This window comes from Phoenix dactylifera, chromosome 7 (genome assembly GCF_009389715.1).
Source record: "Phoenix dactylifera cultivar Barhee BC4 chromosome 7, palm_55x_up_171113_PBpolish2nd_filt_p, whole genome shotgun sequence".
In the NCBI taxonomy this organism is placed as follows: Eukaryota; Viridiplantae; Streptophyta; class Magnoliopsida; order Arecales; family Arecaceae; genus Phoenix; species Phoenix dactylifera.
In genome coordinates this window covers 4,490,255-4,518,133 of record NC_052398.1, presented here as the reverse complement: position 1 = coordinate 4,518,133, position 27,879 = coordinate 4,490,255, and the positions used below count along the sequence as shown (strand labels likewise).

Sequence of the window (27,879 nt, the reverse complement as noted above, 5' to 3'; positions counted from 1 at the left end):
TACAGGTTGGGTTGAGAATGAGCCGGGACGAGCATGGACGAGGCATGCAGTCACCCAAGTCGAGCCCAAGACTATAACCACCCAGCCCAAGCAGTCCCGTGTGAATCCCCGTTCCCCTCCCAATATAGAATGCAGTATGACTTGAGATCACTTGAGAGGCAAAAACGATCAGGATGGATAGATCAAATCAGTCTCTGCATTTCAATGTTTTCAACCCAAAAGAGCCTATTATTATGGAAAGAGAAAATGCTCTGGTAATCCAGAAAAATCACTCACTTAACCGTCTGCCCCGGTTCACATTGTTCTGTGGCACGATGAACGACGCAAATACAGAAAGGAGCAACGAAAATACAAGCACGACAGCTGAGTGATTTCTTATGGAAACCTTGGAGAGAAACAAATGGTTTTACAAAAAGCGCTCTTTCTGAGTTTATTGCGATTTAAGAACAGGTGAAAAGTGACCCCCCCAAACCACAACTATATTAAAAACCATTAAATCAGTAAACATTTCAATCTGCAATTCTCAATCTGACTCTCTGCAGAGCTTCTCTTCAAGGCATTCGACTTTCAGAGCTTGTCCTTAATCCTGACTGGTTAGGGATCAACTTCCATATACATTTCAGAAGAATGATTTTGTATCGACATCACTCCCATCTCCCTACTTTACAAGGCAACAAAACTAATCAACTGCAACAAATTGCAGAAAAATTGGACCGGATTACATTATCAAATAGTTGTACAAGCTCCATGCCGCCGACTGCTAGGCCAGCTGCCTACACCAGCTACTTCCTTCCCGTTTCGCAGCATTTGGTGACCCTTATCTGTCTCGAGGAGAATAATAAATCAAACAAAATATTGAATGGATCTACCAGGCGGGGCTCACAGATGGTCTGATTCTGGCGGGCATTCGAGAGGGTATATGGAAGTTGGCAGCTGCAGGATATTGGAAGGCGGGCTTGGGAGTTATAGACATCTTGTTGATGGAGTACTCGAGATCATCCTCACTGTCAAGGTCGTTATTATCATGCCCTTCGAATCTCTCCACATTGTCTGCAAAATCTGGGGCATCGAGATCCTCGTATTCGTACTCATCTGCACTGTTGCAGTTACTATATGTTGTCTTTACCATGGACCAGAACTCATACTTTGGTCGCATAAACCTTCGAAAAGAGAATGGTTGAATCAACATATATCTTGAAGAAACATAAACAGCTGGTTTGGTATATTATGGCAAATTTCCAGCGGAGATTAACATGTGAACCCTGAATTACTGGAAAGTAACACCGATCAAGAATTTACTAAGTGCGAATTTTTTATGTGAGAAACATGGAGAGAAGTCTTTCAAACAGTTCAGAAATTTTTTAAGATATTCAAAACAGTGACATCTCAAAAAAACAATAACTCGACGCAAACATGGACCTTCAAACTCATTAAATTTCAGCAGAAAGAGACAAAATAATCAGTCAAAAAACTGGTTAAAATATGTGTGCTTTATTTGCAACGTAATTAGAATTATTTGTCAAAACCATTGTGGAGATGAACCCCTGTATCTTGCAAAGATATTTGCCAATTGTCTAATAACTGGAAGGATGAGAGAACAGACCTGTCAGATTCTTTTAGCAAATATGGATCAAATGGGAAGAACACGTCCAACCTCCCGATCCCTCCAAAAGCCTTTGAGAATTCAGACTCAAGTAAGTTGTCATAGAGGGAAGGCACTGACATGTTGAACAATCTAGCAGCTTTGGCCTGGCGCAGGAACTCCTGCACTATCGAAGGCAAGCATACCTGTACCGGAACACAGGCAAAGGATTCAGAATGACCTCAAGATTGACAAGGTCTACAAATTGCATTGTAGATACAGGAAATTTTTGTAGGATTGTAGCAATTTTTGCTGACAAAAGTGGACGAGAGAAGCATAGACTTTCAGATCCCTGCAGCAGGTCTAGAAGATATTTATGCAATCAATGTCACCGGAAGCTGTCATATAAGCTAGCGGCTACTTTATCAGAAACTTCATTTCTCGAGCATTCACAAAGTTGACATATTTCAGTTCAATATCTCATTCATAGCAAGTACTTTTGGTATTTCATAGAGATATGTGCATATATGGTAATGCCAACTTAAATACCAAGTCAATAGATCGAAACTTCCACTCACCTTTAGAGGATCCAAGGGATGACACAAGATCAAATTTAGAGGCATATGAAAAAGCAGTGATTTGAGATTGGGAACATCCATTATTGACCTCATGCGAAAGCAGAGGACATACATCACAGCCTACAGCAGAAAAAACAAACAGGAGAAGGATTTTAGGACTAGCAAAACACAGGGAACATGATAGCAAACAGAGAAACAAGATCTATAAAGCCAGCAGCACATTTGCAGAAGTGAAGGACAATCGACAATATACATACATCACAGCAGAATTACTAAGAAATGACTACTATATCTATTTAAAAGTATTTTGTATTCTACTACTAATTTTATCTGGTATAAAAGTGAGTATTAAATTCTTAAAAAAAGCGAAAACTTCAAACAATGCCCATCATAAATGTCGTGTAATGTAGGGCTGAAAAAGGTTGGATAAAATCTGACCGCATCCATTTCCAAATCCGGATCAGACCGGATTTAGAAAGAAATCTTGATATCCAATCAGATCTGGATCTGAATTCGGATATCTATTATAAATCTTGCCACAGCCCAATCCGAATTTGGATTTTAAAGATTTTCTGAATTCAGATCTGAATATGCAGTAAAATATTCACTAAAATTAATTGTATAACCCAGAATTCGAACTATTGATCTCTGGTTTGAATGACAAGCCCTCAACCACAAGACTCCAACATGTGTTTTTATTTTGTATAAGCAGTTTATTTGCTTATTCACATTCAGGTTATTACATAATCTTTTGATGTCCTCTGTGATATTTCATATTTTAATCATTATCTTTTCTAAAAATAAATCCTTTTCCCTTTGATAAAAATAAAAAAAATAAATATTCTTTTTATGATATTTTCAAAGCTTTAATGGTAAAAATATTTAAAATATTAATAACTTTTATGTATTCCAATATTTATATGTAATTTTTCTTGCAAGCTCTCTAATGATAGACAATTCATGATTATTTTTATTTATTCTATAATTAAATAGTAATAAAGGTATTTGAAACAAAAATATTAATATTTTTATATTATATTTTTATTTAAAATAATTTTTGATTTTTAATCTTTTAAACAATCATGATTAGACTAGTGACTTGGACCCTTGACTAGGTCGATCTATGTGTGGGTTTAATAATCATGCCTTAGATCCTTAGTCATCTGCATGTCATGTGCAATCTACATAGTGAATTCTATTCCCATCCTTTATGATTATATAATTAATGTTATATCTCATCATTGAATTCTACTAAAGTTTCAATTTATATCTGAATAATATCCAACTTACATATGTATTAGGACCGAAAAATATGGATATAAGTAAGATCCAACTTATATCCATATCCATTTAGAACAAATATGGATACTAATTTTAATATCTGTTTCATACCCATATCTATAACCATATTCATTATAAATATGAATGGAGATATGGATATACCAGTATCCAATCCACATCCGATTTGTTTTTAGCCCTAATATAGTGGCATTATAATGGTCATCATGTGTGCATAATATTGTTCCAAAGAGGATCTTATGTATCTTAATGGTGTAATGAAGGTGCCCTACAGCTATTACAATGGCCATTTGAAAAATGGAAGCCACTATTTAAACCCTGGCTCTGCACTTAATCAAGTTATCATATAGGATATAGTACCAATTTTTATGCTTTGATGACCAAGGGTTTTGTTCAATTAATATTCACAGAAGTTGAAACCATCAAATGCTACAACTGGCCCTGCAGAGAGGACACAGACTCCCTCAAACCATAACACAGTATCCAGGAGAGCAGGTTGTTTGGATCAACATGATGAACTTTGATATATCAAACATGATGGAAAATATTAGACAAGGCCTTCCATTTGGCAAATAACTTGAGAAAAGTTGGAGATATTTAAGAGGCACCGAGGACACAATCCAAGATTTTTCAAATATTGAATGTCACCTTTTTGAATTGTGCCAATCCAGACATGCAGTTGGAGAGAAATTCAAACTCAAACACCACAATAGCACCCGTTACGGTTACCACTTATCAGCTACCACTCCTATCTACATATTCTACATATAGGGTTTCATCAGATATCACAACAGGCATCCTAAAACTTCAAAATGTCAAGATGATCAACAATGAGACCTCATGATTTGTTTTTGGTGCAGGATGATATGAATTCCAAGCTAAGCATATATCTTGAGCTCATCTAAAGTGCTGTATATTTATAAAAAATGTCTATTGAGATATATAATTTACCTGAAATCCAGAATAAAAGACACAATGAGCTTCAGGCTTGACTATTTTCTCCTGAATGCTGTGTAGTTGGCAATACTCAAAACACCAGTCCACCAATCTGATCAGGGATTGAATATGTGAAATCATGAATTAGATAAAAATGAAAACTGAATGAACAAGCATGAATGAGCAAAGAGAAAAAATAAATGAATAGAACCCCTACTAACCTTTTAAGTATACTTGCAACCATGACAGATGAAATAAACTTAGCTCGGGACAGATAACTTGCAAGATATAAAACAGCACTCATTCTGCATTAAGGTACCCAAAACAAATCATGTACTGTGCTTTTTTGGTATAACAATAGAAGCAAAAATAAACCAAAATGTATCAGTTTTGATTTTAAGATGCATCGATATTTCCATTTAACAAAGCGAGCGAACAATGCAAGCATCTTTAGTTCATAACATAATCAGAAATAAGTAAGAAATAACATAGCAAATACATCCACTGCAATATTCAACTCTCTGATGCTCATATATTCTATGCCACACACCACTTACAAGACTGCCTGCATCTAATGATATATTGAGTTGTCCATTTCAGCCAATTGGCTCACATATACAGATGCATTGCACACATGTCGAAATACAAGTGCAAAAAAGGGTCGGCAGGATACTCTAATGTCCTACTCTGTTATGTTGGAGAGGCATATACTGAAAGGCACATAGAAGGCAGCTGGAAAAAGCAAACAGATAGAGCATTCTAAGTTTTAGCTTTTGAAATATATAATCAGAAAAAATTCTCAGTCGCTCAGAAAGAATCACGTGTTGATACACATCTGACACTGTTAAGGCAAGCTGATAGATAGATCAATGTAAGAGTTGTAACCTAGCAATTTTTGCAGTGTCAAAACTTATCCAGCAAGCAAGCATAAACTCAAAAATTTTTACTAGTTTGCATATAGTTACATGAGAAGCTTATGAAATAGTATTTACATATTAGATAGTCATTCAACAAGAAGACAGCCATAGGCACAAAGAGAGGAGCGAAATAATGGAAATGTGCGTGCCAAACTAGGTCAGGGAACGAATACACAGTAACAAGCACAAATACACTTGTGAAGTCCAAACAAGTGATACATGGCACCTTTGGAGAGCAAGGGACCAATCAACCCTTTAACCATGAAGAATTACTTGTAAGGCACTAGCGGTGAAACTGTACGCAGAACGAGAATTGACAACCTATCATGAAGTTTGACAGTACCTAGTGAAGAGGCTCATTCCTGAAAACACCATGTATCTAAAAACTTTTTTTTTCAGTAATTTGCACAATGTAAGTGGCCATGCTGAGAGAAATCCTTCCAACCTTGGCCCCATCTCTCTTAACAAGTTTGATAAGAGAAGCTGAGAAAACCAAGTGGTGAAGCATAGAGGCACAAACTCTACAATAGAAGTTTAAATCAAAGGAAGTCATTGTGAGATAGATGTGGTTGTTCTATAGAAATACCAAAGCATATAAGTTCATTTTAGATATGACAGAAGGTAAATTAGAGCTCCAGTTTACACCATTATAAAATCAATTTGATAACTCAAAGTAATATTGAGTATTACAATTATTCTGGATTACCTGGACATTGGACTCTCTGTTTTTGAAACAAAAATATCTGTCAGCAGAACAGCAAATTTCAGACCACAGATTTCAGGATCCAATGAACAGGCATAGAACATCACAAACTGCATAAAACAACCAAGTCAAAGTATAAGGATACAACAAATGACAAACCAGTGATTGTGTCATGAGAAAGTCAAGAACCCATAATTGTTATAGAAACAAGGGAAGTGACAAGCTTACAGATACTATCATCTACAAAAGGAAATAGTAATTAAAATCCTGATAACCTGAGCAAACTTCGACTTGTGAGCATTCATGATAGTTCTCCGAAAGATCTCTGTAAGCATATCAAATACCTATCTCACCAAAGAAAGTTAAGTTGAAGGAGAGATATGGTATTAAAAAAAGAATAAAATAATTTGCTTTAAGACATCAAGAAGAAACCAGCAGATGGGTCATCTGATCAGTTACTTTTTTCAGTAAAAAAATAACATGTAATATAAATAAAAGTGTCGGTTATGCCTATGCAAGGAAGATTTTAATCCCTACTACATGAGCTGGAATATTATAGGGCCTCTACCATCAAAATTGCTCAGGCAAAATTTCTTTCTAAAATTTATATCAAGGAGCATGGAAGCAGCATGAGTACTTCCACTTCATATTGCACATAAATTAGAAATTGCTCAATCTTCTTTCAGATGAATGAGCTTTGTTAAAAGAATAATTACCAGAAAGCAACAAACATATGTACTTAGCAGAATAATACTATCAGAGTAGGCTAATCCAACATTTGACCAATTTCACATTTGACTACTGCTACTACAGTAGCTCTACTAAACATCTTCATAAATGCCAATATGAACAAGGATTACTGATTTGTGGTATTAAGAGTGGGCAATGCATGTGCAAACCATTTGCCACAAGCTATTTGCAACAGCTGCTTATTATATGAAAATTCCATTTCTTTTAAGGAAAAAAAAAATCAGTAGCAAGGCAACTGACATGTGGAAACATATGGCAGTTCAAACCAGCACAGTAATAGGTGCTGCTTGAGCTATATACAGAAAGTAAGGCTGACAGATTTTCTCCCACCAGGACAATCTAATCCAGCCTGACCCAATTCTGCTGCATATGGGCCGTACCCATTCTAACACAAGTCAAGCAAGAGACAAAGCTCATTGGACTGGGTTTGGGACAGTAATACAACCCAATTCGGGGCAACATTATTGATAATTTGCAACAGTAAGCGCTGTTACACCCATAACTAATCTGGAACAAAATCGGAACAAAAGTCATTTATCTAGATTTAGTCATCTGAACAACCAATTTGGTGATTACATGATAATCCTTTTACCAAAGAGCACATTGAACATTGCCTTGAAGAAAATAAAATATTACCAGTAAAACTCACCTTCAACAAACGGCCACCATCTGCACATAATTTAAGATGCTCACACACAATCACCATCAAAACGTCCAATTTCTCAGCAAATACATTGCCATTGAGAACTCCATTAGCTTCTTCCAGGGGCTGAAAATAGGCAATGCTAACTCAGAACATATTTAAAGTTCAGAGAATAAATTAAGTTAGACTACATTCTGCAAGAGGATAAGCCTTGGCGCAACGGTAAGGTTGCTCCACCTTGACCTAGGTGTCATGTGTTCAAAACACGGACACTGCCTCTCCACATGTAGGAGTAAGGCTGCGTATATCTGACCCTCTATACCCCTCAAATGGCAGGAGCCTATGCACTGGACCGCCCTTTCTAGACTATATTTTCAAGTTATTTTATAATACATCTAGTCAGACCTTTATGCCATCTTTCCCAGTGCTATTTGTATTTTCCTCCCACTCTTCGAGTTCCATGTCAAATATGCCTTTGTTATGGTCTTCCTGTAGAATGTCTTCCCAGCTTATATTTACCTGCAAAACTTGAAGATGAATTTGTAAGATCATTAACTTATTGCAAGATAATCATTCTAATGTAATCACCAGCAAGATCATAACTTACATCTAAGTCTGTAAGCAGATCCATCACCTTCGCAAGCAACATATTTCCAAGGAATTCTCCAATTTCATCACTCTCCAGTCCTAGCATGCATTCCATAAACACTACAATCACCTGCAGGCAGTGATTTACAATATCATGAGGCTTTTAACAAGATTTACTAAAAAATATTCATGTAGCACATTGGTTGCATCAGCATATGAATACAATTTAATGTTGATCCTAAAACAGTCAGTACATAATGATAGTAAGGTCTGAGAAAAGCTATGTGTTGAGATGGATAAGCTACTCCAGTTAAATGAGTAAACATACCAGACATAAGCAATGAGGATTAAGAAGCATCTAAATGCACACATTCCAGGCAGCTCAGTAGGATGTGCCCACCTCAGACATAATAAATAAATAGTGGGCTAGGTGCTCAAGGATACCTACAACCCAGGCACGTCAGTGACCATCATATAGCCACACCCAATAACACAAAATGGGAAATATCATGCCCTGGAATGAGCACTGACTTGTAAATGACAGATTGAAGTGCATCCTAATAATGTATGGACAGCTATGTGCACCTAATAAGATTGTATTACCATACCTAATCTACAAAAGAGATCTAACAATCTGTACATGTAAGTACTTCCTTGTGTAAATAGTTTCTTTTCTTAGTCTATACTCCACAGGCAGCATATGGGTTCTCATATCTATTTTTCATGCAACTTTCATTCCTCAGTCATCTTGCAAGATACAACATAGCCATCAGTACCAGTCTTAGCAGTAAGAACTTCCTCAATCGAGTGTCACTACAGCTATAGAAACTTGCTCCCTTACCAAGACATTTAGAAACTTTCTGATGTTTGCACCACCATTTAATGTTATCGCAAGTTTGCAACTATCTAAATCGCTTTAACTTTGACCAACTATATTACTTTTAAAGCTTTATTTTAACTTAGATAAATTGTACTAAAAAAACTATTTTATTTATCATAAATATATTAATTAAGGCTTATTAAGAATAAAAGTTGGTTTCAACAGTTTCATAACTTACATCTTTGGGATCAGTATATCTTGGCATTCTTTTATCAATGACATCCTTCAGCCTCATTGGAGCAAGAGGCACCAATTCAGCAATATAATGCAACGCCATGTGCAGCTGACTATGAACTTCTTTCTTTCTTGTGAGCCATCGTGACTGGCTAATTGATTCTCGCAGCCTTCGAGGTGGCAGAAAATTGCCAACAAGCATGTGCAAACAACCATCGAGAAACTTGTCAGGTACAGCAGCCTGGTGTTAATATAACAAAAAAAAAAAATTGAATATTGGATTCTCAATCAGAACAATAGACGTAAATAATCTGCCATCAAGGTGCATACCAAGGTAGTGATTAATTCTAAAAGTGCATTTCTAGCATCCAAGCCATAGTTCCAAATGCACATCGAGAAAATCTGGAAAACATCTCTTATGAGTTTAGAGGTTCATATAGGTGAGTGAAATAAAAAGAATCTCCATTTGTACACCCCAGGACATACATTATTCAATAGAGAGCCGTGGAACACACAGTCTATCTTGGAGACAGCTCCTGAAAGTGCCTTCAAAGCCAGCTGGAAAATCACCAGGGAAGAAAGTCAGGTACAAAAAGGAGGAGAACAACAAGAAGAAAGAGAGAAAGCAAGAAAGAAAAATAAACTTTAGATGAATCATGAAAAGAATTGCTCAGACATAAATGACCTACCACTAGCAAAGCCTCCTCATCAGGACCCATTTTCTTAACTGGAGCCACAATGCCAAGCAGGTTGTCATACTGATCTCTGTCACTTTCGGCTATCAAATTTGGAGCCTAGAGCAACCATAAAAAAAAACATGCACAGTTATTAATGTTTTACAGATGCAATTCCACCATAATAAAGCTGTTATGTGAATGCAACTTAATCTGCTTCTATGAAAAAAATAAAGATCCATGATATTGATGATGCGGACAGGTCAATCAGCAGTAAACAGCATTCTCAGATGATAACACTATAAGCAACAAAACATAAATCATGCAACCATTCTCCATAACTACATAAACCAGGCAATGATGCATCTTACTTCTATAAGTATAATGGGAAAAAGAACTGGAAAACAAATGATCACACGAAACTATTATAGCCGTATCCTCGATGACATATGCAGGTCAAAACATGTTACCATATGCCATGTAGCTGGAAATTTGTTCCTAAAAGTGCATTGTTCACATTGTAGGATATTCAGCATCTTCCTTCAGAAAAAAAAGGAAACTGAGACCTTGATTTTGTCCCTTTCTTAGAAGTCATCAAATTACCACCTCATTGAGGTAGAGGTTAGTGTTACTTCTTTTTTCCCGTACTCTATATGAATGATATCTCTCACTATCGTAAAAAACAAACAAAGTTCTCGGTGCTCAGTACAGAATCAACAATTGCATAGAAGTTCATTGCGGGTTTTTTTAAAACAAATTAAGGCATGACTGTTCATCAAGTTCGCAGCCTTCAAGATTCTCCAATCCTCTTACCATCCGAACACCGTCGAGGGCTTGTATGACAGAGGAAAAGGCCTCGGTATCACTGAGGTAGCCGTCGTCCATCTCAGAAACAGCCATGTCGTTGTTGCTCATCAATTCCACCCCCATATCCTCACTTTCGAATTCGTTAGAGTTTCTTCAGTCCTCCCTGCTTGTGCACGGAGGTTTAGCAACCAGAATTCTTCCATATATATATATATATATATATATATATATATATATATATATATATATATATATATATATATATATATTCAAGATTTCCAAATATTGGAAGTAAAAAATCAAATTTAAGATATTAACAAGCAGAAGGTGAAACTTTTCCAGGTAGCTTGCAGAGATAGAAAGACCAATATATTATGATTCAGATTAAAGCTTAGAAAAGGAAAAATTGGCGAACAAAGAAAGGTGAATTACTTGGAAGGCTTAGGTGGATCACTGCGCAGCAAATCGCCGCTGGACCAATAAAAACTACCCGCCACCGCCCTGACTCGGACTCCGCGAACGGAACCGATGGGAGTTATCGCCGCCTCGGAAGCGCGAAAGGGGGGGGAGGCATGGAAGAGAATTAGGGTTTTAGACTTTTAGTAGGGGTGGCTTGGGCCGGATGAGATTCTGGATCCGGTCAAAAGGGCAAAAAAAAAAAAAAAAACTCAATCCGGAGACGAGTCCATGAACCCGAATCCGGCCGGGACTCGCACGTGAGCCACTGCCGATATCGAGATGAGCCGCGATACGCCGATATCCGGTTCTTAAGAAGACCGGTATGGAAGTCCGCAGTTAATATATAGCGACTGATATATTATAATATCATCCGAAATACTGAAAATAACAAGATTACATGCACAGTCTATGCATTGATAAAATATATTAGAATGTCTCCATTGATATTGTGTAACAACCCAGAACCTTACCCAAAATGGCTAGCTGGAAGGTATTATTTGGGTTCCTTGATCCTGTATAAGGACCCAAGATCTATCCAGCGAATAACCGATGTGAGACTAAACACACATCCGTACGGATCCTCACATACTCTCCCCGTTCAAACCCTGAAGAGTCGCCCCAATAGATCCGTGCTACAGTATCCCCTAATCTACATAAGTTATGGGCCGGATCCGCTCCGATACCATTTGTAACAATTCAAGACCTCACCCAAAATGGCTAATTGGAAGGTATTATTTGAGTGTACTCAAGATCTACCCAACGAATAACCGATGTGGGACTAAACACCACGGGTCTTCATAGATATATTAAGAATGTTGCCTGAAATCCTGAATAGAGCAGTTAATATTGGTTAAGAAAAGCAGATATTTTATATGTTTATATTAGTTGGTGCCCGTGTCTTGTTGAGATGAAAAGCTTTCTAGCCTGCTAGGGGTGCAACAGTATCCATTTAGGATCCAATCCAAGGAAGATCAATACTCATAAAAGATTAGTGTATCTAGATTTGGATTTGGGTTTCTTTGACTAGGTTATTATCAAGTTTGGATTCTTAACTTTTATATTTTTTCGCCGTCTATGTTTTGAATCGAGAAAAAAACAATTTTATATTTTTGATAATCTTAGTAGTAGAATGCTTGACAGCGCATAGAAGGAAAAAAAACAGTATAAGAAAGCACATAGGCAAAACATCGAGTAACAAAAAGGCTAGATATTGTCTTTCTAACTCTTAACCATATTTTTCCAAAATCCAGGAGGAGGTTATGGTCATAGGAAGTGGATCAATCATTTAAAAAATACAATCCTTCCAGCACAACTGAAGATCTTCTTTTGTCAAGGAATAGTCTGGCGTTTCTCTCCTTCTAGCACATCCAAACAAATTTCAATTTAAATCAACTTTTCATAAAAATGAAATTTTGAATTAAAAACTAAATTCTGAATGAATACGAAATAAATTTTGAACACGGATTACTAGGTTCAGAATTCAATTTCGCAACAACTAGATGATGGGACCGAGGCCTATTTTTCTAAGTATATTAATCACAACCTTCATTGGCATCGCTAAATATTAGTTTAAGCAAGGATAAAATGACGCCTTTCACTTTCCTACATTTAGTTAACGATACCTTAGCCATTTTTTCTCAAAATGAAAAACAAATGAAAATTCCATCTATTCTCAAACATCACAAGCAATTTCTCCATTTCAATTAATGGCTTAGCCTGTTTTATTCATGAAGGAGAACAACAATTGAGAATTACATCCATGGAAAGGGAAAAGAAAAAAAGAATTTAGAACAAATATGAAGTAGACCAGATAAAATCAGACATTTTCAGGGGATCACATGAGGAGGACATCCCTCACTAATCTTTAGTAGGGTAAGAAGCCATTTTGTTTATTCCACAGGGACCTTCAGGCTTCCCAGTATTCCTCTTCATCCTTATATATCCCTTCTCACCCCATCTCGGCCCCCACGAGTTCCTCACGATGATGTAATCCTGACCCTTGGATGTTCCGTACCCGACGGCTGCCACCCCATGATCCAGCGCATCTCCGCAAGGCCCATCAAAAACCCCCTGAAAACCATAACTCGATCTCTTCTTAGCTCCCACGAAAGGAAAGTTGCGTATGATCACAAGCAAAGGAGGCAAGACTCACCCCACTGTAGAACTGGAAGTCTCTGCCCGAAGCCTCAATAGCAACACTGACGGGCTGGTGGGCTAATGCCTTCAAGAGGCTCTCTTCACTGTTCTCTGGTACATCTTCGTAGCCAGCAATGGTGACAACCTCAACTTCAGCCTAAAAACGAAATATTAGAGAAGGAAGAACCAATAACAATTAGGCTCTTTGGAGTACTGTATTCTTCCAAGAATAAGATATATTGAAGGAGATGTTTCAAAACGTAGTTACAAAAAATGGAGGTCAAGATCTAATTAAAGCTAACATGAATGAAAGTGAGAGAGGATTTGAAAAGGCTGGTCGCAACACTGGTGATAATTAACCCTTATTTTTAGTTAAATATAGATTCTAAGCTGACCAACCAAACTACTCAGTCAAAAGTTGATGGGTGTGGTTAGGTCTAAGCTTGCACTTGTTTACCCTTTTCTCTTCACAAGTGCCTTCTTTCATGAGATAAGGGTAGGCCTCTTCCGTGTGAAGTCCACCATTGGAGACTATGAATGAGAATGCATAATCCATCAACCCTCCGTTGCAGCCATTGTTGTCTGTGCTGCAGTCGATCAGTTCCTGCTCGGATAGTGATGTCAGGTTCCCTGTCACGATCTGGTTTATGCCCTCCACGGCTGCCACTGTTGAGAATGCCCAGCAGCTACCTGCAACCAATCCATATCCAAGTACATTCCAATGCCTTCAAATTTGCCCTGATCTATTGGAACAAATTAAATCTTGTTCGCGTATTAGCAACCAAAGCAGCGGCTGGTTGGAGATAACAAATGAATTAAATGATACAGAAGCTCAATTGCCGACAGGTTCTGGATTTATAAGAGATGGTTGTTTTGTGATGAGCCCGTACCGCATTGGCCTTGGTTCTTCACAGGGGTCACTGCTCCTTTTTTCCTCCAATCCACTGACTTGGGCAAGTCCGTAGAATCTTCATACCTGAAGTTGGAACCGGCATCCCTCTTCTCTGGCAAGTCAGTCGTCAGTCCAAGGTACGTTGCCTTGAATTCCCCATGGCTTAGGTCCGCAAACTCATTGAGCCCAAGCCAGTAGCTGCTCCTCTTCTTGTTTGTCTCATCAATGTGCTTCAAGTTATCCTTGAAGACCTCAAACCTCCTCAGCTTCTCTTCAAAGCTCTTATAGACCTTGCTGTGCTTCGACATCCAGGACTCAAAAAGCTCGATCAGCTTGTCATGGGAGTTCAAGTCATCTTCCGTGTAGCTGATGATGGAGAAGTCTCGAGGGAGAGCCAAGCATGTAATAAGGCACATCGAAAGGAGAAGGGAGAGCTTGATGGTGGAGGCGGCCATTACTACGAGGTCAGGAGGTCGCGAAAGTATTGTTTCTTCTTGTCTTGAGAAATGGAGAGAGTAGGGGCATCTATATATTGGTTTTGTCTCCCATGTTGCTTCCAAGCAAAGTTCTTGAAATTGCTGGAGCAGTTGTGGTCAAGAATGCCAATGCTTGAAGCCTGGTTCGGTGAGGCCTGGTTCGGTGAGGCTTTACTTTCAAGCATGCCAAGCAAAATAACGTGTCTTGTCCAGTTACTTATGCCAGGTGTTGAAGGCAATTGTACTGCAATCTAGCTGTCAAGATCAACAGGTCCATGCCAAAGCCTCAGGGTTTCAATAATTTCGCCTTTGATCCAACAAACCCTGTGGTTTTATCAACCAAAGATGAAGCAGCAGCGTAAATATCCTCGGTATAAGAAGAAATTTGAAGAACAATCCATTGCCGTCTCTCTCTTTTTTTTTTCTCTCTCTCTATCTTGAGCAAAGTGCACTCACTTGCAAGTTGCAATTCAGTGAAATCATTGAGCCACGAGTGGAGCATGGAGAGGGGGATATTCTTGTTTGGTCTTTGAAATATATCTGTTAAAGATGACTAACATTTAATACTCCTGGAAAATCTTTCATACCAGAAGAAAAGAAAAGGCTGGTCTTTTTTTTGCTGGGGGGGGGGGGGGGGGGGGGGGGGTAAGAAAAATGCTGGCCATTTGATTGCCTCACAATCCTCTTATTGGATCAATTCGTAACAGCTTCTGTTCCCTACGCACTGAAGTACTTTAGCGATAGACCTCTATTTTGACGATAAGCAATAGACATTTTTGACACATAAAAACTAGATGTTTTCTTCAACTTTATGCATCACAAAGTTGGCATTGATTTGGATCAATTGAACCTTCAATTTCCAGCTGTCATTGGCAGTTCAGCTACAAAAATGCATCATAAATACTAGTCATTGATATGGCAGTATCATCAACCTTTTATTTTAAAAAAAAAAGAAATTGATATGGCAGTATCATCCAAAAAAATTGCATTTGAAACAATGCATCGGGAACCATTGGTAGATAATTTGTTCGCATAAACAAGAAAATTTTTTCACGGGAAATTTTGATCCAGGAAAAAAAAATAGTGCATTAGCTATCAAGCTGTTATTTGCTTACGGTCTATAACTCTGAAAAAGTCTTGTCACATCACACCAAACAGTACATCAAATGCTCATTAGGTCTAAACAGTAAAATAACAGTTTTAACTCCCACATCTAATTTTATTTAGGATAGCCCAGTGCATGCGACTGGAAATAGTTATACATAACCTCCCCGTACCGTTGCACCAAGATCCACCCTCTCATTTATAATTAAAAATATTCAGTAGAAATTTGTATTTGATTCGTGGCCTTTGAGAGACCAGACTACATTTGTGTTCAGATGTACCTGTGAAAACAGTTCTGGAAAAATATCATTATAAGGATGAGCATTTATTGAGTGTTTCATCCTGTAAATGACCCAGTGGAGTATAGCAGCCCATCACTTTCATTTGAGAGTCGTAACAATTTCTATATGGTAAAATATGGTGAATTCATTTGCACTCACCACGTTGGGGTCCAAAAGAATGAGCGTCATTATATTCTGAGTACAGTAAATTTTGACACAATCACACAGCACTTAAAGAATCCATATACAGGACTATGCAGGCATTGCCTTCTTTTGTCTAATTAAATTTCCAAGACAGTGGTTCTGAGTGTCATGAAACAGCGGAGGAATATCAAGGGCCAAGAGCCTGAAACGAACCAGCACTTAGGCAGCACATTTGCAAGAATATAAGGACTTAAAAGTCCAGCTTTCTTCCAGACCACTTGTACCGATTACTTTGATGCATTAAGAATTGATACAAAGGGAGGTCTAGAATTGATTATATGGGTGTGATGACACTTCCATTAGCATCAACAGCTTCTGTAATGCTTGTTTGGCCTTCTGAAACAAATCCCAGTTCTACCAAGATAAGGATATTTAGGATGAGGTAGAAAGAGTTCCGTTCAACCACCAAAATCTGTGCAAAAAACCTCATTTTTGTGGTTGTGGCTTCCCAATAGAGTGTAGATATATTGAGATCGAAACAACCCTGAAAGAAAACATGCAATTAACTTCAACCACTAACATCAAGTGTAGATTTTGGATTTGGGTCCAATAACAAGGGTGGAGATACTTTCTGAACATTTTGCACCTTGAGGTTTACAGAATCTCTCCCCCCAGTCAAAATGAAAAACAAGTGTACCATTAATCAAAATGTGGATCTGGAGTTCAGATGCTTACGTAGATCCAAGAAAGAAGGCAAGGGAAAGATGGAAGCCAAAAAGAAACACTGATACAACAGCTGTCAGAAGCATTGCTACTGAAGTTGAATAGACCTGTAAATAATGCAAGCATATAGCAGTCAGGAAAAACGACACCACAAAGTTCAAGCAGAGATACATAATTGGCTCATATTCCCTCCTTCGAATAGCTTCTTCTGCAGTTCAAAAGTGAGTAAGATGATGGTCTAACTCAGATGGTTAATGCTAGCTGAATTGCAGGTATATCACCTCTTGCACTTACAGGCATAAGGTTTAATTATGTTCACCATTGTGCTGACAAAATGGCGGACTAGCTTGCTGGGAGAGGAAGAAGTTTGAGGGATGACATTTTCTGTTGAAACCACTTTTTGTTTCTTTCCAATTGAAAGAAGCTTACGCTTCTGCAATTATCCTTGTTTTCTAATTTCACGCATTAAGAACTATTAAGAACTAAAAAGAGAGAAGCATTCAAACTTATATATACCTATGAGAAAATATTTGGGCCACAGATCAGGTATAATTTGTAATATCTTAAATGAAAATTGAAACTTTGCATCACGAGATTTCATGAAAAGTGAAAACTAATGTTGTACAATACTAGCAGAGGATTGCTAGCTTGATTGTGAGAAGCAATGGTGCACCAATCTTTAAGTATGTGAGTGGAACTCCGCAAACCATATACAGCATTGTTTTTGCAAGTATGCAAAGGATTTTTATCAATGAAATAAAGCCAAACAGTCCAAATCTTGTCATTAAGCACATAGCATAATCCATTATTCATTCTGCACAACAAAAAGCAAGCCACTGGCTGGAAGGTCAAGGTCATGTTTTTATGAGGGCAAGGAAGCCCTCAATCCATCCTTTAAATTGATAAGCTAGTGAATCAACTATAAGAAGATGGCATCTTCCATGTGTTTGGGATGCAAAGCTCTACAAGCCAACATAATTAATATAATAGTTTTACCTGATACATAATAGAAAGCAGCTTCCAATGTTTTTTACCTTAACAATGTTATCGGCATACTTCATAACCATTGATACAGCAATGCCACTGCACATAAACCGATAGAACTCAGATAACTGCAAAATATAGAAACTACATTTTTCGTCTTTTGATACAAGATACCTGAGTGCGTGATTGACGATCATGCAAACTGTGATAAATGAATAGCCATGAAAGAAACCTCTGTATGGCAAGGCATAAGTCAGGTCTAGCAAATTCAAGATAATTGTGTGCATGTTAAGATTTAATGATGAATTATAAAAATAGAGGAAATGTTTTTGAATGCTCACTTGTTCATGACTTCATCATAATCCTGAATGCAAATTGCAATCAGATTAAAAACCATTCCAAAGATGTACAGCCAGAAGTTCTGCACATTAATATTTCTTGAAGGGCGCTTTTTAATAATAGCCTGCATAGCAGAAAATTAATATATCGTAACTGGCCAATGATGGAGATTGCATACAGTTTTTCAAACAATATGACGAGAAGCAAAGATGCAATATCTCACATCCACCTTATTAAGCATACCTCTGTGTATACCCCAGCAAAGCCACTTAGAAGTGCCATGACCTGGTAATGAAATTTTAGATATTACTATTATAAAGTCCAAATAATTAGGTAAGAGAATTCTTCAAGTAGAAAAAAAGTGCTCCATAATATCTATAACTCACAATGGCCATCACCCAACCTGGTAAAGGAGTCTGAAGAACATGATCAGAACTGCATGAAAGATAATGTCTGAGGTTATGGAGTTAACAAACCCAAAATTTGAAGAATGCTACTCACAAGGATATTATAGTCAATGAAAGAGAGAGAGAGCTTTTGCGACTGGCTACAACTATCATTTAAGTATAAGAGTAGCTAGAGGACCTATGGATCACAACAAACCCCAGCATATGAATAAATAAGATATTATGCTTACGAAGGGTTGAGTTGAGCTGTTGTGCACCCTGCACATAAAAGAATAAAAGCTGCCCACTGGATTTCACTTAACCTGAAATAAAACAATTAATAAATGGAGCACACTTAGCAATTTTAGAACTTAAGGTTTAACAGTTGGTCAGAAAACAGATCACCTGGTAACAGGACAGAAAGGATGTAAGAAGCAACAAAAGTAAAGGAAAATAATTGATCAACACAAATCGGAAGAGAATTTATTTTTTTAAAAAAAGGAAAGCTCATTTATTAAAAGTTCTGCATATTCCTCAAATGTGAGAGAAAATAAGAAGTTTTATAATCAAGCCCTACTAATCAAGATTGTGTACAGGGTAAGCGCATGAGATTTCGTTTTATCAGTTCAAATCCTCATCTTGATGTGTAGAAATTACTCAGCGTACAAGAAACTACATTAACTTCGTCATCAGATTGGTCTCCCCTGATACCTCAATCAAAACTTCATAAATTTTTAAAAGTTTTCAGCCTTCCTGAATCCAAAATGGGGGTTAAACAAATATACAAGAATGCATGTACAGCTAATAACTTAACCAAGGCTTTTGTAAGAGAGCAGTAACAATATATAAAATGGAGGATGCTATATCACTATTGATGATAACAACAATAAATATAACGATCAAGGGTCGAAATACCAATACCCATACTGGTTGGGGATCGGTGCAACATGATTCCAACACATAATGTACTATACTGATGCATGGTATGCTACTTGGTGCTAACATAACAAAGGTGACACCAACTACCATATGTCGGTACAATATGGCATCAAGAGGTGTATCGAGAATTGGTTCTCTGCCAGTACGCTGCCCAGTATAGAGCGATTCGAAATTAATACTTCAACCCTCGACACTAAGGCTGACCTAATGTCAACCTTCCCACAAGTTATACTTATAATGCAGATACTCTCATAACAGTATGTTCAAAGAAATAAATCACGATTTATGTTTATCACATAGAAATGCTTGTGGAAGGGGCTTCAATTTCCACACTGCAGTAAATGAAAGTTCAGAGCAACCAGATGGTATCAGTGCTATCAACAACAAAAATAAAAAATAAAAATAAAAACACTTCTATGCATAATATGCAGAAACTATTAAGTAGCCCGAGTTACAACTCCCCCCCAAGAGACACGCAACTGCAGTCACTCATCAGAGAAATAAATAACTGCATCCCGCTAGACAATAAAGTTCTTACTTCTTCTTTAGGATGATTCGGTATAACACACCGGTGCTGATAATGTTTAGGTTCTTCAATATCTGGTAAGCAGGGGCGTCCACATATGCAAAGATGTAATACTGGTAGCAATAAAATATGAATGGGTCATGGTGTTCATTACTGCAAATTATTTCTTTTTTAATCATCAGAAGCATCTGTAAAATAGTTTACCTGTAGTAAGTTCTTAATGAGGTAAAGTATTGCAGGAATAGGATAAACACTAACTTCGTCAAAAGATGTACTTAACCTGAAAATTACAAGATGGTAAACATAAATCCAAGATGATTAATTGATAAACTAACATCACATTACATTTAATCTAACTTCTAAACTAAAAATCCACAGTTGGACACTTGGATAAGAATGTTAACTTGTAAGGTTTTAATATGTATAAAGAATCCAGTAAAATATTAGCAAGCAGACCAACATATCAAGTAAAGACAACTTTAATGGACCAAAGGAGAGGTCTATGATATAAATTTTCATCATCTCACATAACTGCAACTCTGATTCCAAATTTTCATTTAAACCAAAGATGATCAACCATACAGTTGTTGGTGGACACATAAACACATGAACCTATATGATGAATACAATAATTTTTCCACTCCCCCCCTCCCCCAACGCGCACACACACACAAAAAAGGAGGCCTATAGATACCACATGTTTATAAAAATAAAAAAAAGTAGAATCATAGCTAAGGTTAGTTGAACCATCCCAAGTTGAGCGATTCAAGGTATATCGAACTGGACTGGCCAAGAACAAGGATAGTTTAGGCTCTTGAAATGGGGCAAGGGGCGAACCGGTTAGAACCAGGCCAACCAATCAGTTTTGCAAGGTTTCAGGCGATTCTAACTCAATTCACCTAGCCAAACCAACCCCTCCTTATAAAGGAAGGTTCCAGGCTATCCAGAATCCTCGTCCTAGTGCTTCGTCCCCTCTCCTTTTCAAAACCCTAGCCCCCACCTCCTGCACTTCAATGGCCGCTGCATTGTGCTGCCACCTCTCTAGTCAATGATTGCCTCCCGACCTCGACCCCACTATTGCCCGACCCCATCACTGATGACTTTGGCATCCCTTACCTCTTCTCCTTTGATGTCCTCAGCCTCGCAGCTCTCCTCTCCTGCATAGTTGATGCCATCGACACTCACCTCACCTCAAGTCTTGCTGCTCTCCTCTTCCATGTTGTCACCATCATTGACACCCTCTGGCCTAGCTATCGGCCTCGCTGCTCTCCTCTTTTTTTGTTTTTCCCCAACCAAAAAGCACCGGGTAGCCATGTTAACCTGACCAGTATGCAACTGCATATCATGTGTTGGTACAATATGGTGTTGTACCATAATGTACCAACCTGGTACACAACCAGTTTGGATCATGGTACTGATTCAACTAGCCTCGATCATAACAGTTAAAACAGGTCAATTGATTTCAAAATGAGATGTATTGAAATCTTGCTTATGAAAGTACTTAATTGTCTCGATAGAGCTTAATGAGAATGCTACAATTTAATAGGATAGATTAAGTATGCTTTATGGTAAAACCTGAATGCTGCTTCTGTGCTTACAATGCTACATTCTTAGGGAGCATGGCACATCACCATCAGTTTGTTTCTCTTATCACTTCATTCAACTAAACAAAAAAAATACTATGGACAAAACAATTGATTGCCACTTGTAGCATATTGTAAGAATTTTAAGTTTCATATAAAACTTAAAAAAAAAAATCATAAGATGCTTTAGTAAGTTATACAAGGTTTAATAAACTTGATAAACCTCGATTGCTACCTGTTAATATATAAAAAATGTTGAGGCCCAAAGACTAAATAAAATAGTAAGATGTTTCATTCTTATAGGTGGTTTCTATGCAATGTTTTTTTCTTTGATCTTAAATTTTTAAAGAAAATGAACATGTAATCAGGAAAAGGACCACAACTTTCAGTAATGGACGAGCTTACTTGTTGTCTTCCGTGACACCTTGACTTTTCCAGATTCTAGCAAGGGCTGAAAGTGACAATGCACATTTTAAAGCCTCCACCTAGTCAACAAGAACAGAAATGAATACAGCAGTCACAAAGAGCTGTAAAAACTTCCAAGTTCACTACTCTCTCTCACCACACGGGCGCGTGCATACAAAAAAGCAGATATAATTATCATCCAACATCTCTTCATTTCGAAAGAACTAGTCAACTAGGAGTTGCAACTTTATTCATTTAACTGCACTGCTATTCGCACCGAAAAGTTTGCTGTTGTCACACTGTATTCATACTTTCCAGCTCTTTTGGACCACACAATCAGTATTGCCTGTGAACTCGTCAGCAATGTTAATGCAAGTGTAACAATTGACCTGCCAAAGAAATGAGTACAACAAGAAAATCATATTAGATGGTCACTTTATTTCTCTCATCATATAATTTAAACATTCTGAAGTGGTCTTACTTTAGCTTCCAACTAGACTTGTTTGAGCCACCTACAGAGCTAGGCATGCTGTTAGTTACCACTGCAGAAACAAAGGCAATTGCATGGTTCAAAATAATAAGGACATGCAGCTGGAAACCAAAACAGGGCATTAACTTATCAGGTATGGCTTCAGAAATATAGCTTGAACAAAACAATACCACCAGAAAGAGGCGTCCAACGTAGACTCTCTATATCCTTTTGAGATGCATCCTCATAGTTTTCCTATAAATATCATACCACAAATTTTTTATGTTCAGGATCAACCAAAAATCACTAGTAAAGCCCTCAAAACTATATAGCAGAAAATGAAAAAGCTTCAGTTTGATAAAAAATCATGGCTTGTGGTTACTAGAGGATAGGATTTATAATAATCATCGTGATCTTTCTTACAAGAACAGCTCAAAAGAACACACAAATCTACATATCATGAACTAGCACCAGTACCTTCTTACCCTAGTTATTTCTCCATCATGCCTCCCTCTATTTCCCCCTCCATTACCAAAAATTTATTTTTCCACCTATCTCTCTCCACTCGTCTATCTGATTCCCCTAAATCTATCTCTTAAAAATAAAAACAGATATCACTAATCTATATCCTTTACACAAAAAACATGCCTAGATGATAGAAATAAGGAACAATTGCTGCAAAAATCATTGGACTTGAATTTAACCAATAGGTGAATTAGTGTGTTAAAAAAGAAAAAAAAAAGGTGAGATTTGAATCTGAGAACATAAGAAGACAAGAAGATGTGATTAAAAGAAAATCACTACAAAAGGATAATGAAGCTTTAACCAAGACAGGTACATAATTCTACAACTATTCCAAGAACGTCAGAACAACAAACTAGACTGTGCGTGTACAAGTGAAAGACTGACAGCTCAACCTAAAATCTACATAGACTGCAAATTTTCAGGAAAAAAAAACAAAGTAGGAAAATACCTATATTCAAGTAAAATACATCATAGGATTCAAGTATTACTTAGATTTTATTTGAATAAATCAAAGGTGACATCAAAAAAAGAGCATGCAGTCTGAATTATCCCCAGAAAAAGGCTTCAAATAAACAACTAACACCAAACGACATATAATGACCAACAAATAAACAAAGGAATAACTAATAAACAAACCGAATGCATCATTCAGGCAAATAAACAGAATAGAATTTCGAATTTGTCCCTAGTTAATCAAAGCAAAGGCCATCCAACCAAAGAATGTAGACGTGCACTCCAATCGGAGAAAACGAAGTCAAACACAACCCCTAGATCTGCAAACTATCAAAAACAAGAAACTCAAAAAAACCACAACTAAACAAATTCCAGCTCTCTAGTTGCCTAATAAGTGCCTCACATCAACACACCAAAGCAACTCCAATGCTCATAAAGAACCCCGACAAGAAACCCTGATGGCAATTCAAGAAGTTCCAACAACAGGAGCCTAAGAAGCGCCAATTCTTTACCCAAGAAACCGTCTCTTGGCCCCTGACGGATCGAAAACAAGAAAGGAAAAGGAAAAATAGGGCCTCCGAGACACTTTCTTGAATCGCATTCTTGATATTTGATGCCAAAATATAAGAAAAGAAACTGAGAAGAAGGAGGGAGAGATATCTATTTCTTTTACCTGATCTTTGGTTTTTCGGTACTCCATCTCTCGTCGAGTGCGGAGGGAAAGGGCGAAGGGATCTGAGGGCTCTCTCTTCCTTTTCTTCACGGCTCGCTGGGCTTCCCACTCCTTTTCAGTCCCACCGCACCGACGAATCGTCGAATCCTCGATGGAAATCTAAGTATATATTATTGCTATAAAATCAGGGCCACATCGGCTGTACATCGTGAAACACAAAACATACAAAGTATGTTTTTTTCCGCGAAAGAAGGATTCATTCCTTCGCGCCCATCCACCATTGGATCATATACTGTTCAATTTGAGATCTGTGCAATGGGTGATCAAACGGTGGAAGGGCGCGAAGGAAGAGGATTTTTTTTTTTTTTTTTGGCGCGAAAGGTACAACCGCGTGCCGGACCAGTATGCAGCCGTAGCGGACCTTAATGGAAATGGACCGGTCTCAGGGATCTTCACATAGCAATATCTAAGAAACCTATCCTGGAAACCATACAGTAGGATAAGAACATTTGAACGGAAAGATGAATAAAAACAAAAATGTCTGAAGAATTATATAAGAGGGTACATAGTTATCTGATGGGGTAAAAAAAAAAAAAAAAATTCAACCTGCTCAACTTGCATTTTATAAAGAATAAACAAAAATAAAAATATATATATAAATAGAGTTTTAGATCTCTTTTATTAATTTAATAATAAAATTAATCATAATTTTTCTATTTATATTAGTAAAATCTTACTTGGAAGAGCTCACAGTTTGTTAGAATCTTTTTAGTGTTAGATCTCAACATTTATATCAACTTTGTCTTCAACTGTTTTATTTAATTTTTCTTGAATGGTGAATTATACCCCATCAAGATCTTTTCCAAAATGTAAATTTTTATTTTGATCCATGAATCTAAGAAATAGTGAGAATTCTTGATCTCTCTCAATATCTCTCTCAATTCGAAGATCCAGGATTTGAATTGATGTCGTTTCATTGATTCCTCCTAAAGATTTCAATTCAATTGGAATTTGGTATCTTCATATGCCCTCGATCACCGCATACATCAAATCATTTAGATTGTGAGAGAAAGACACGGTCTCCAAAAATTTTGATGTGCAATTTAGTTTCCGATATAGAGAATCTTCTTCCAACATGTTCAAAACTACTTGAAATAACTAGGATGATCTATATCGAGTCTTCTAATCATCTTGATCACATGGTTGGCAAAATATCATATATTTTTTCTTGGATAAGTGGTCGATAATATAAGATTCTAATGTAAGTTGGATTGATTTTTCGACCTATTTTATCCACTTGCATCTCGTGTAGTCTAACCCTTCAACTCCATTTTAGTGGGTAGAAATAATACTGCACAAAAATTGTACATGGGTAGGTTTGTACATCTTATTATACACAGTAATCAGCATTAATTACCCATCAAATCCCAATATGCTTCTAGGGGAAGCTTCAATATTGTGTCTAGCTGCAAACCACTCGATTTCTAAGTTATTTATTTTTTGTATTCTTGGATCCTTACACTAAAACTTTTAATTATGCATATTGGGCTACTAATATTTCATATCCTAGCAACTTAGTTTAATTTAACTAAGGTGAAATTGATAGCATAACATTTAAAGCCTATTTGGATGATTGGGTTGAAAATTCTATAGAATTTATAGGTTGGATCAGTACAACCATCAAAATCATAGAATTATAAGCTGAGCTAGGCTTATATTCATAAATACCTAGAGGTAGCTTTGGAGTAAGCCAACCCGAATCTCATAGGGAGAAAAAAAAGACCTCAACTGTTAGGCCTCTCTGTCTTCTCCTCTAATGGAGGAATACACTAGTCCATTACGGTCCAACTAGGTGGGCTGCATAAAAGTATATTGTGAGTGTAAATATACTTATCTACACCCTCAAGTATTTCGATACTAAAAAATGACTATCGGTTTCTTTGATTTGATATAATTAGGAGGGAAGAAAGCGATCTTGGACCATAGAAAGGTCTTTTGAATCAAGAGTACTATCAAATCCAAAATAAAAACTATGGAAAAAGCTCGTTGACAGTAATACTGGAGCCCTATTTACCAAGCATTGTTCCTGAATCCCATAAGATTCAGAATATCTATGAATATAGGTCTGATCCAACTTGTAATCCTATAATTTTGCTAGTTGTACTAACCCAACTCATAAATTCCATAAAAATTTTAGCTCAGTCATCCAAATAGGCCCTTACATTTACTAAAACTCTTGAAATAGTCAGTAACATTCTATAGAACTTGATTGAGAATATCTGGTAGAACTTGAACTTCTATATGAAATAAAAGATAAAATAGGGGAAACATGACCTTAGCTCGGTCCAAAGCCGAATATAACTTAGTATAATTAATATATATTCTTTAAATGAATAGGTGGATGCGAGCTCTAGATTAATATTGGATCAGCATATGAGAAATAAGTTATTTAATAGTATTTGTAACGATCCAAAGCCTTATTCAAAAAGTACAACCACAAGATATTATCTGAGTTTCATGGTTCTATATAAATATATGGATTCTATCTATTGTATAGCCGATATAGGAGTAAACATACGTATGCACAAGTCCTCGTGCAAACACTACCAAATCCAAATCACATCGGAAAATTAAAGCAAGCCACCCCATATTTTTCTTTCCCACAATTATCCAAATATGTGGATCCTCCAAATTATTTTTAACAAAATCAAGAGAATATCGGATTGCATCCTTAAATTTCTATCAAAACTCATGATGAACTCAAATCTTGATGAAAGAATATTTTACTAAGCAAAAAAAGGAGGGCTGGGGGAGAACTAATCTTCATACCCATTTTAACCACAATGACCCAAAATAAGCCAGTTTATCTTATCTGCGATCCACTTTCCTTCTCAAGACCAACCGGTTTCCCGCTTTCTGAATCATCCTACCGTTAAACAATCGATTTTGCGGCAAAATACGCAGAAATTTCTAATATTCTATTCTTTTAAGGCGATACGGAACGCGCAAAACCCACCTCTCTTCAAGGCAGAGAAAGTCTGACGTCGATACAAACAGAAATCGTTCAGATTACCTTCCCAGCGGATTCTCGACATGATAGAACCCTTGGAAGTCTCGGAAGAAGGGGGGGAATGGAGATGGTAACGAGATCCGATAGGCTTGGATCGGGAAAAGCTTCCACTCGAACTATTCTTTTAAGGCCGAGAATGTTCGGCCTTTACCTCTGACCCCAATCCTCATCATTTTCTTCTTTTTTTTGAACTAATTCTATCAGTTCTTCTGGAGATCTGATTGCATTTTTTTCAGGGTTCAATTCTCAGTCACCAACTCGTACCTCATTGGTAATAGTGATCGTCTTCTTGGCAAGATACCATGCATCAGTTCAATATTTGTTGGATTTCAAAATTTCGAACTGGATGCATTTTAGTGGGAAGAGTTCTACTATCAGCATTTCCTTTCGCTGTTTGATATGAAGTGAACTGAGCGAACGCTCGTCTTCCTTAAATATAAAAGCATGCATCATCTCAACAAGTTCAGAACGAAGTTGTTATCGAAATGTAATAAGAGTGACACTTGAGAACTCAACATGAGATAGTACCAGTTCCCCATAAAAAGTTCCTCATAGAAAAAGAAGCGCAAAGCAGTCAACTAGATGAAAGCATAAACAAGACTATTGAAGACCAGTGAGAGTTCCTGAACATCCACACCGACAAGTAGGGTTGCCATAGATCAAAACTTACTCTCTAGCAATGAAAGCTTGGGCTCATCATTCATCTTCCTTCAACGGAATTAGCCTAATAGGAAGAGGAGAGAAGGAAAGTGCAAGAAAATAGAGTAATGCCGTTAGATGT

General features: G+C 37.2%; 3 protein-coding genes across 8 annotated transcripts; all 3 read right to left on the bottom strand.

Moving 5' to 3' along the window:
* Positions 1-349: 349 nt before the first annotated feature.
* LOC103702280 (RNA polymerase I-specific transcription initiation factor RRN3-like) lies at positions 350-11,145 on the bottom strand. 2 transcript variants are annotated; one of them, XM_039127991.1, is made up of 16 exons: positions 10,964-11,145; positions 10,538-10,694; positions 9,740-9,844; positions 9,537-9,608; positions 9,381-9,452; positions 9,055-9,291; positions 8,016-8,126; positions 7,814-7,927; positions 7,415-7,534; positions 6,291-6,359; positions 6,019-6,125; positions 4,617-4,700; positions 4,411-4,507; positions 2,161-2,280; positions 1,604-1,788; positions 350-1,160 (listed from the first exon to the last, which is right to left on the bottom strand). In XM_039127991.1, exons 2-16 carry the CDS (start codon positions 10,652-10,654, stop codon positions 866-868), a joined length of 1,905 nt encoding a protein of 634 aa, XP_038983919.1. In that variant the 5' UTR covers positions 10,655-10,694; positions 10,964-11,145; the 3' UTR covers positions 350-865. The 2 variants fall into 2 exon arrangements, with proteins under 2 accessions (XP_038983919.1, XP_038983920.1); XM_039127992.1 differs by lacking the exon at positions 10,538-10,694 and having other exon boundaries at positions 10,964-11,144.
* A 1,542-nt stretch (positions 11,146-12,687) lies between these two features.
* LOC103702281 (cysteine protease XCP1-like) lies at positions 12,688-14,537 on the bottom strand. The gene is made up of 4 exons (XM_008784622.4): positions 14,017-14,537; positions 13,584-13,816; positions 13,143-13,283; positions 12,688-13,060 (listed from the first exon to the last, which is right to left on the bottom strand). The coding sequence occupies exons 1-4, from the start codon at positions 14,471-14,473 to the stop codon at positions 12,848-12,850; spliced, it is 1,044 nt and encodes a 347-aa protein (XP_008782844.1). The 5' UTR covers positions 14,474-14,537; the 3' UTR covers positions 12,688-12,847.
* A 1,445-nt stretch (positions 14,538-15,982) lies between these two features.
* Positions 15,983-24,165, bottom strand: LOC103702282 (CMP-sialic acid transporter 2). 5 transcript variants are annotated; one of them, XR_005512476.1, is made up of 15 exons: positions 24,029-24,165; positions 22,569-22,632; positions 22,390-22,450; positions 22,186-22,297; positions 21,909-21,988; positions 20,125-20,200; positions 19,933-20,033; positions 18,707-18,778; positions 18,456-18,504; positions 18,313-18,354; positions 18,072-18,193; positions 17,905-17,964; positions 17,743-17,829; positions 16,759-16,853; positions 15,983-16,567 (listed from the first exon to the last, which is right to left on the bottom strand). XR_005512476.1 is itself a non-coding variant. In XM_008784623.3 (15 exons), the coding sequence occupies exons 1-15, from the start codon at positions 24,053-24,055 to the stop codon at positions 16,510-16,512; spliced, it is 1,068 nt and encodes a 355-aa protein (XP_008782845.2). In that variant the 5' UTR covers positions 24,056-24,165; the 3' UTR covers positions 15,983-16,509. The 5 variants fall into 5 exon arrangements, 4 of the variants coding, with proteins under 4 accessions (XP_008782845.2, XP_038983922.1, XP_038983921.1 ...); XM_008784623.3 differs by having other exon boundaries at positions 17,781-17,829; XM_039127994.1 differs by having other exon boundaries at positions 17,781-17,829; positions 18,734-18,778.
* Between the last annotated feature and the right edge of the window lie 3,714 nt (positions 24,166-27,879).